The sequence below is a fragment of the Lagopus leucura genome, unplaced genomic scaffold (genome assembly GCF_019238085.1).
Source record: "Lagopus leucura isolate 7727_CA_CO unplaced genomic scaffold, USGS_WTPT01 Super-Scaffold_741, whole genome shotgun sequence".
Taxonomy (NCBI): Eukaryota; Metazoa; Chordata; class Aves; order Galliformes; family Phasianidae; genus Lagopus; species Lagopus leucura.
This window is the reverse complement of record NW_024962256.1, coordinates 4149644-4159458: the sequence shown is the minus strand read 5'-3', so window position 1 is coordinate 4159458 and position 9815 is coordinate 4149644. Positions and strand designations below refer to the sequence as shown.

Genomic DNA, 9815 nt, shown 5'->3' with positions numbered 1-9815 from the left:
CTTCACTCACATGCTATTTGCCTTTTGCCAAATCGTATGTAAATAAAATCAAACTTGAATTCATATTTGAAATCAAATGCATTTGTAACTACTGCTGCTCACACAAACGTGTGCTGGGCAGGGAGAGGGCTGGTGCAAAATGCACATACGGGTCGCAGGCTGGGGCAGCAGCAGGACCTGGTGTGAGCAGAGCTACCTGCCTGTCAATCTTTTGGGGTTGTCAATCTTTTGGGCCTGAGTGAAATGCAGTCAATGCATAAATGAGTTGACAAGTCGTTCTCTGCACATACTAAGTTGCTTTTATTAATCCAGAACTGCATGCTACAGATACTGTACAGCATGAACATTTATTCATTACAAAAAATGGCTTCCAAACCATTAAAAATGAAAATCGGAATAAGAGCATAAAACGGAACAGTAACATCACAACTGTTAGGAAACATTCAAAGTATTCACAAAAAATGTTATAGTTAGCATCTTAATAAACCAGAGAAAAATCTGAGACAGTTTTACAATCGCTTCATGTCAACTACAATGGCACTGAATGAACAGATGAACAATTTTTCAGCTTTATACAGCGTTTTTTGCAACATCAACATGCCTAGATTTTTTTTTTTTTTATGTTTTAAGTTTGCTACCTACCTGTATGTAGTAAGTGTACATAAAAGTGGCAGTCTGATTTTCCTTTTATGAATAATCTAATATACAGAATTTGGCCCTTAAGGGTTTATACCTCTTCATTTTAAATGCTTTCCGGACAATCTGCTACCAAACACGTCTGTTATAGGTGACATTAAAACTACATACATATCTACCTATGTAACATCACAGCAAAACATGATGAACAAAAAAATTACAGCATTAAAAAAAATAATAATAATAAAATAATAAAGTCGTCGGGAGAAAGTTTAAAAGTCACTGAGAGTTTTGGCACATGGAGATTTTGCACACAGCCTAAAGTCCTAATGCCGCAGGGGATCCAGCTGCAGTTCTGAACGGGACACACTTGGACCTTGCTAATTTTCAAACAGTGTTGTGAAAAATTCCCTTGCTCGGTTTTCAAGTCTCTTTATTTCGTGTGTGTGTTTCTGTGATGGCTTTTAAAGCGATTTCTATCTTTTTTACACTATTGATCCTTGGAAAACGCGTCTGCGAATGTCCGTTTGGTGGCAACTGTGTTTCATACAGAAAAAAAAAAAAATAAATCACAAAAGGAAGTCAAAAAAAAAAAAAATCCTGGAAAAAATATATATATACACATTTATATATAAACTTAAAAACCTTGTACAAATGAGTTGTTATATATAAGATGCTTACGCTAAGGGCAAAAAAACAAACAAACAAAAAAAACAACCAAAAAACTTTATACAATGTTTCAAGAAAAAAAAAGAGGAAAAAAACCATTTAAAAAGGGACAACATACAGATACAACAAGCAATTTCTAAAGCAATAAATACTACTGGTCCAATAGCGTTGTGATACTTTTAATTGTTGAGTAGCGTTCCCTCCCCCAAAAAGAACAACACCATGGAACAAGGTATATTAACACATTTTTTTTTTAACCCTTTGTTTCTGTACATTTAAACAATAACAAGTAACATCACAATAAAGGTTGTTTCACACGAGGAAGGAAAAAAAAAAAAAAGAAGTAGTAGCGGCACTGCATTCACCGTGCCCTTCAAGGTTTAAAAACCAGATGTAAAATGATTGGTTCGCAAGCTCGTATTTAATACAAATAATAAAGAACCAATGCCTCCGGCAAGGGCTGCTTCAAAATTGCTTCTTTTTTTTTTTTTTTTTTTTTTTTTTTTTTCTTTTTTTCTTTTTTTTAATTTTTAAAATCAGTCTTTAAAACTAAGCTATTGGAACTACATAACAATTATGTATATATATATATTTTTTAAACGCTACAAAGACTTTAAACAGCTGTTGATAAAAATTTTGGCAGAATCATGAGGCTTTTCTCATCTACATATTTAAAAAGGAGAAATTGAAATAAGAATGGGTCAAATATTGACCAATGAACTCGATAAAACATCAACTAATGTAGCCATGTGGCACGAACTGGAAACAAAACCGAGAAACGACGACGAACGGTGGACGACGACAAGGAGGAGGAGGAGGACGAAAAGAAAAAAAGAAAAAAAAATTAAAAAAGAAAGAAAAACAAACAAAACAAAACAAAACCCAAATCCCAACAGAATCCAACCCCCCCGAAGGAAACCGAAAGGGCGACAGAGGCTAAAGCTATTCTAAGGACTTGGTTACGAGGGAGAGCGGCTGGGGCTGCGGCCCCACCAGCGAGCTGTGGGAATGTAAGGAGGAGGTGGAGGGCTGTGCGAGGGATGTGGCCGGCGGGAGGGCGGCCGGCGCGTGGTCCAGGGCCCCGTTGGGGCAGCTGGCGGCAGGCAGGGCGCCGGGCTTGCTCGCAGCGCTCTCGGCGAGGACGAGCGAGGATGGCGGCGGCATCATGACCAGGTGCGCCAGCGGGTCGGGCTTCAGGGAGAGCGAGAGGGGTTGCGTTTGTTCAGTCTGTGGTTTCGAGTCTCTGGAGGGGGAGGCGAGCATGGTGGGGGAGGACGGAGGAGAGTCTAGTAAGCTTCCATCTGAAGAGGGTGGGCTGACGCAGCTGCCTTCACCTTGTATGTAGCGAACGCACTTTTTTTTTCTCCTAGAAACAGGGAGAGAGTTATCTGTGAATGAAGGCAGAGATGCCGACGCAGACAGCTACAGCACGGGGCCTTGGGCCCGGCCCTGTGCACCATCTTGGGGCTGGCAGGCGGCCACGGTGCCCCGTCTGCTCAGCCCTCCCTGGGCTAACAGATTTGGAAAGGCTGCACCCATTGCCTCTTCATCCCTCTCCTCTTCGGGCCGCCTCCTTGCCCTATTTACTGACTTTCAGATTAACAAAACTGGACATAGCAAGTTTTTCGAGCCCACTGTGCTGATCTACAGACTCAACTTTCCTCTCAAAAAATAAAAAACGTATCTTCAGGAAATAAAAGCCCTGGATATGTTGAATGTATCTCAAGCCACCTCAAAGGGGCTCTCTACCCTGCATCACCTGGCCGCTCTTACGATGCTCTGCCCTGGGAGGCCAGACTGCTGCAACCTAAACTCCTCGCTTTCTCCTCTGTTAAGAACCACACCAAATCCAGAAAGGTCAGAGTCAGACAGGAGGAATATAATAGAGAGAATGAGAGAGGGGAAATAAAAACAAAACAACAAATCAAACAGAAGGAAAACCAGAAAAAGAACAGGATAAACAGAGTATGATCCAAAATAACAAGAATAACTGGTTGTATGGCCTGCAGGTTGTGGCTTTAAATTGACTCAGTTTTACTTTTTGGTTTAAGGCAGAGTGGTAGATTTGGGAAGCTGCTTGTCTGCATTGGGGGAATTTTCCTCTGAGAGGCCATCCTTGTCACTTCAGTGGAATCCAATTTCAGTGGGTGAGGAGCAAGACGACAGGCACAAAGGTAAGGAGCAACATGGGGAATTTATTTCACACCAGGGAATATGAGAGTCTTACAAGTTCACCTCCACGTAAGTGACCCAATAAATCTTTTCTCCTCCCTCTGTCCCCTTAATAATGTAAAGGAGCAATGAAAACAGATGACAGTCTCACACCACCTCTCTTGCCAAGTGTCTGCATGACAGTTCAAGCAGCAAGACAAAAATAATGAGGCAAACAACTGAAGCATCTGGGAGAATGACACTGAGTGGCCACCCTGACCCTCCTACGGACAGCTCTGCAGTCCTTCTGCTCAAGCACTTTCTGGGGAAGTGCTGACCATGTTCTCACAGCCCAACGTATATTTGACCACATCTGTCTAAAGCAGCTCTGCCACAGAAACTTTGGACGCTCAGCTCAAAGCCACCAACATGAAGGAGCATGGACACCTTTCTCACCAGCTCAGCAACTTCATCAGGAGAATCTCCCAAGTGTGGCACCAATGCTGAACATCATTGTGTGAAACTCCCCATGCATGTGCTTTGACATACTTCCAACTCTGGTAGTCACTATGCTCCCCTATATATAGCATTGGGTCAATCCTAGGCACTGGGACTGGACATTTCTCAGCTGCATGGGAGATCTAACCAGCTTGAGCCTGGCACTAGATGTCCCATAGCCAGGAAGGGAGTCGCAGACCAGAACCCCATCTTTCCACCTGCTTTAGTGCAGATCAGGGTTGTGGCTTCCTTCCTCCAGAGAATCAGGGGCTCTGCTCCATGTACCCCTGGCAAGGTAAGGAGTTAGGGCTAATGGAGTTATAACCACGTTAGCCTGCAGATAAATACATGCTAAAAACTAAAGATATCCATGCAACTTAAATGTTAAAAAAGAAGGAAAGGAAGAAAGATAGAGGACAGCAAGTAAAGGCTATAAACCATGCTTTATTAGAGCAACGTTAAAAGACAGAAAGAAATTAACTTGGTGGGCTCAAAACAGAACCTGTTAATTCTTCTACCAACAACAAACAGCAAGGAAAGCCTCTAGCACGTGGCTATGGGCATTTCTGCTGCTCCTGGCCTCTGCCTCCACAATTCCTAGCTCCAGCTGAGCAATGCTGCCAGACCCAGAATTCACATTATGACTTTCTGCGCAGCTGCCAATGGCAAAGCAGAACAGCGATGTGCACAAAACTCTATGATGACACCTGCATTGAAAGGTGGGTTTTCTCAACTTGGAGACTGCAAGGTTTCCTCTCACTCCAAGCAGAGACCCAAACTCTGCCCTCCTCACTGACACTGCTCCAGAAGCCATTCAGCGGGATTGCTCTGAACCCACAAGGCAGCTAATTATCTCACTAATTCACAGTTTGAATCTAGTATGTAGAGAATTAAAAATGATTTTGTTAATACTGTTTTAAGTTCTGTGGCCCAAAATGAGGAATTTCTCATGGCAGAGCCAACTTATATCAGGCTACCAAAGAACTGTCTGACTTCCTGAGCTTGCAGAATTAACAGCTCTCAAAACTGAAAACTCTGGTCTGCTACCTTCAATGTTCATTTGATTAGGACTGAGGAAGCAGAGTTTTTTCTCTCTTTCTGTTTCATGTTTAACTCTTAAACAGTGAGGCCACTTTTAATCTGAAAAGCCATTTAAACAAATCTTGGTTCAAGGCAGGGGGGACACTTCTCCATCTTCACTATGTGCTATCTGTGGTCATGTAGGGGACAGCGTTAGGTGGGCCAGAATAAATAGATGGGCACAACTCCAAAACCCTGCAAGCCAAATTTTACCAGAAGTGAACAACTTCAGGCAACCCTGGTGAAGGGGAATAAGTCAACATCTGAGGAACATTTTGTGCCTCAGTTTTGCAGCTCTTAAAGAGGGAACAAAAATACTACATATCCCCCCTTAGAAGCACACTGTGAGGATTATCCACTTGTGTGACACTCTGAAAGTGTCAGCTGCTACATCAGTATCCCAGGCACAAACAGAACTGACCCTGCTCATGCTGTCATTGAAATAAGGCCTAGGACAGCATCAGAAAAACCCAGAACACTGCAATTGCCATGAGTGAAAGCCACAGATGATGACAAGGGTTGCTGTGAGCAAAGATGTCTCAGGTTTTTTTTTTTTGTATTTGCAAACTGTACATCTTTAGCATCTACTTAAGATGCGCTACAAAAAGCTACCATGCTATCAAATGCCATGTTGTAATGCTTAGGACAACAACTAAGAGAGAAATGCCCTACACTACCCAGTGATAAAATGTCTCTATGTTTTAAAAGAAAAAAAAGAAGAAAAAAAAAGCTGACTGTATCAGTAACCCTAAAGCTACCTTACCCCTGAAAAGGGGCCACGCTGCTCAAAAATGATTCTGAAACTGGTCTAAAAAAGTTGTCACTAATGTACAGCAAAGATCTCTGGCCAAAACCAGGCATAATTTAAGAGAGAGTTTAAGTTTCATGTGTAACATAAGCACTGCACAGACTGAAGGAAAAGTCCCTTGGCTGATAAAATGTAGTTTTAAAAGCATGATGCTTACTTAAGCCACTAAGGAAATACAGAGCCACACAAATATGACGTGCCCTCCATTCTGGTGCATGGCATACAGCATACATGTTTCCAGTACTGTATCTCTAGACTACACACATATCTGCTCATAGTGTCTGGTAAATTAACTGCAGAATAAAGCCTGATTAAACACAGCACCCAAGCCTTTGCTTAGCATGAGACTCGAGTCCTGACACACGGAAGGTGCCTACCCAGCTCTTGAACTCTTCTTCCTTTCCTTAAGCTTTAAGAAACAGCAGATTTTAAAACTTGTTTCTTAACATACATGCTGGTATCTAACATGTCAGCCCCCAAAACACCCAGTACTAGCATGCCTGAAACAGGACAATCATCTGAAAACAATTTTGGTGCCTTATCTAGTATTTTGACATACAACACCACCCTTGATTCACGTTTTCCTCGACACTAAGCACAAACAAGACTGCGTGCATACACAAAATATGATGAACATCTGATCTACATTCTAAATGAGATGAAGCACATGGGACTGGCATGAGTAAGAGGGGAGAATGTGGGAGAGGGAATCACTACACAGAGTGTGGTTTGGGTTGAAATACCTACCATCATAATATTCCAAATTCAAAGACTGCTTGTATCAGAACAAAGAAACAACAAATTTAACCAAATGCGATCATATAAGGAAAAAGGAATGAGAAAAGAACTACTCGGTATCCCTCCACCAAGAAAGACGTACATACTGAGTTATACATGGAATTAAACTCCAGTAGAACATGGGCTGCCGAAATTTGGGCTCTCTGGTCTTTCACTCCTTTGAATGCTGGAAACTGTCCTACTAAAGTTGGAATTAGTTTTGTCTAGAGCTCAGGAGTTTACAGCTCACACGTTGGGATAAAATTTAGAAAAAAATGTCTTTTTAGAATAAGGAAAAAAAAAAAAGACATCAGATCATTTAAAAATGATTTCTACATAAAACTCATGGAGGCACAGGAGCCCAGAGGCAGCAGTTTAATTCTGCATGTAACACCAAAAAAAGTGAGTACGATATAAGCTGTAAACACTGGCTTTTATATCTATCATCATTTGAAAAGCACTACTGCTGCAGATCCCAAAACGTTTTAAGCCTTTGGAGGTACTGGACAGAGACCCAATGAAAGACAAAATATAGATGTCCAGCTAAACATTCTTTTTTTTTGCTGACAATCTGGAAAGAAACAAAAAAACAACTGCCAGCTTCAAGCACTTCAAGCGTTCTTGTTCCCAGTTCTACCACCAGGGAGAAGTTATTGGTAAAGAAAGAGAGAAAAATGGCATTAAATTAGCAAGAAATTCCAAAGATCAAAGATTATTAGCAATTGATGCTGTGGGAGAGAGAAAGGTGGGGAGTGGGGAAAAAAGATTAAAAAAACAAAATCACACGAATGCACTAAGAGGACAGATTGCTTTTATTTCCCCAGAGGCCTAATGGGTAGTATTATACCTGCATGGTTTGCACCATAAACTCTGTCGGTCAAGCCCGAACAATGCCCGACACTTCTTTGGAGTATTTGCATCTGTTAGCATAAGGTAAACACAAAAAATACAACACAATGGTGGATAGAGCTCATTTGGACTGCTTAATCTTAGCTACAGCTACGTTTAGCTTTTAATCACCTCCGCTTTATTTGGTAATCTCCCCTGACATCAAGGGCATGAAAGAAACAGGACTTTTACGATGAGCCAAAACGAAACCAAAAATCTCCAACACCGCCGTGCGTCCGTCCGGCATCGGCACCGCACTCAGCGCCATGTGAGGGCAGGCTGAGGGAGCCCACGACAACGTGACTGTCCTGGAGCGGAGGCCGGGAGGAAAGGGCTGTGTTTGAGCCAGGGATCAGAGAGGCTTAAGGCTGATGCTGTTTTACAGTGGGTTTTTGGCTAGCAGCAGCAAAGAGGAAGGAAAATAAAAAATAAAACTGGAAGAAAAAAAAAAAAAAAAGAAAAAAAAAAGCAACACCCTTTCACAGAGACGATAACTCATGGCAGTGTCCCACTCCCTTGTGTCTTCTAGATCACAACACAGAGCTACAAAGCAACAAGGCAGGAAAAAAAGGGGAAAGTACCAAATAAACCAGCTGCAAATCAGCCATAGCGAGTCTGGGAAAACTATACACACCTGCAGGGGCCGCACCAGTTATTCTGTTGATCAAGGCCAAAGCGCGCTCGGCATTTCTTAGGAGCGCTCAGGTCTGAATGAGTTCAAGAAAAGCGAGCAGGAAAGGGGGAGAGGAAAAAGAAAGGGGGAGAGGGGGAGAGAGAGAGAGAGAGAGAGAGAGAGAGAGAGAGAGAGAGGGAGGGAGGAGTAGAGAAAAGGGGAGAAAAAAAGAGAAAGATAAAAATAAGGAAAAAATAAAAATAAAAAAGGGAATAAAAATCAATGTCCTCATTATTAATTGCAAAATAATGACTTTCAATTTAAAAGTTAAAAAAGTGATAATCACATTTTTATTCAACTCTTGAAATTAGCTGTTGCAATTAAAGCTGCAGTATCCCTTTATAAAGGACTGTTTCTTTCCCTTTTAAAAGAGCAGGTAGAGGAAAGTCATCGTGGCTGGTCTAGCAGGATGTTTTAGGCAAGATTTGTGTGGGTTGGGTTTTTTTATTCTCTCTTTTTTTTTTTTTTTTTTCTTTTCTTTTTTGAGGCGGGAAAAAAAGGAAGAAAAGAAGCTGAGTATGGAAGTTAGATCCTGAACATGCTTTTTTCTTCAACTCAGATACGAAATAAAAATAAGAGGAAAAAAAGAAAAAAAAGAAAAAAAAAAAGGAAATTATATCTCCTGGGATAATGCAGCTTTTGGAATAACATTCAATTTATTTGTTTTGATTAATTTGTACTTAAAAGAATGGATAAGAATAAGCAGATTGCGGAATGAGCATGTTAGTATCAGCCAGAAAATAAAACGTAAAGCATGGCAAGGTGCTGAGTTAGTACAGCTAGTGAATTGCAATGAGTAGGCTTGAGGAGAAAGGCAAAAAATAAAATAAAATAAAATTCAAAACTAAAATAATAATTAAAAAAAATGCGCTTGCATGCTAATGTGAGAAGACTTAGTGGGAGCCATGAAAAATGCCATTAGATTAAGGAGGTTCATCGCTGACTTGCTTCCATTCTTTATCAGTCTCTTTAAAGAAATACTGCATATTCAATTTGCACAGTTAGTACAACTCTTGCGTTATTTTTACTGCATTACGGTTTAATAGCAATTGTTACAAAAAAGAAAAAAACAAAAGCAAAACTGAAAAAAAATACTATCAAACATATAATAGATATAAAGATATATAGATAATAAACACTGTAAAAACGTGTGGATGGTATTTTTTTCTTAATGTCATAAGTGTTTAATGTTAAAGTCTATAATGGCAGGAAAAAAATTAAAAAGCAGTTTATAAACTATTTTAAATGACTCAAAATGACGTTAGCACCTGTAATCGGAGGAAGTGAAAGGCAAGGATTTAGGAAACATTCGCTGTGTTCTGAAAAAAAAGAACAAATTATACAAAGGCTTCAAAAAAATTAAGTCAGGGCTTCTTCAAAATTGACTATGAGATTGCCTATGCAGTATTTCTAATTTCCTATATAGAATGGCAAACCTCCTTAATTTAAAATGGGTGCGATTTACCACTGTAAGGCATGCATCAGAACACACAGGTACAGCCCAAATTAATACCAAACACATACGTACGTACACGCACACATATGTGTAAAATAAGCAGACAACTTTATGAACAACGGCATAGGCATTACAACTATGGAACTGCAGTTAAAGGCTTTGCAATTACTAGGAATAAA

General features: G+C 40.5%; 1 protein-coding gene across 18 annotated transcripts in view; it reads right to left on the bottom strand.

The window, feature by feature from the left end:
- Nucleotides 1–288: 288 nt before the first annotated feature.
- The window catches only part of TCF7L2 (transcription factor 7 like 2), a 172554-nt gene continuing 163027 nt past the window's right edge, over nt 289–9815 (bottom strand). For 4 of the 18 annotated variants that reach the window (XM_042863624.1, XM_042863627.1, XM_042863626.1 and 1 more), the window contains exons 12-15: nt 9449–9499; nt 8142–8214; nt 3126–3131; nt 289–2668 (exon numbers count right to left, since the gene is read on the bottom strand). In XM_042863624.1, the coding sequence (XP_042719558.1) occupies nt 2248–2668; nt 3126–3131; nt 8142–8214; nt 9449–9499 (551 nt within the window). In that variant the 3' untranslated portion in view covers nt 289–2247. Of the gene's footprint in view, nt 2672–3125; nt 3132–7465; nt 7540–8141; nt 8215–9448; nt 9500–9815 lie in introns of those variants that run through there. The other 14 variants (XM_042863639.1, XM_042863640.1, XM_042863642.1 and 11 more) reach the window with 8 other exon arrangements.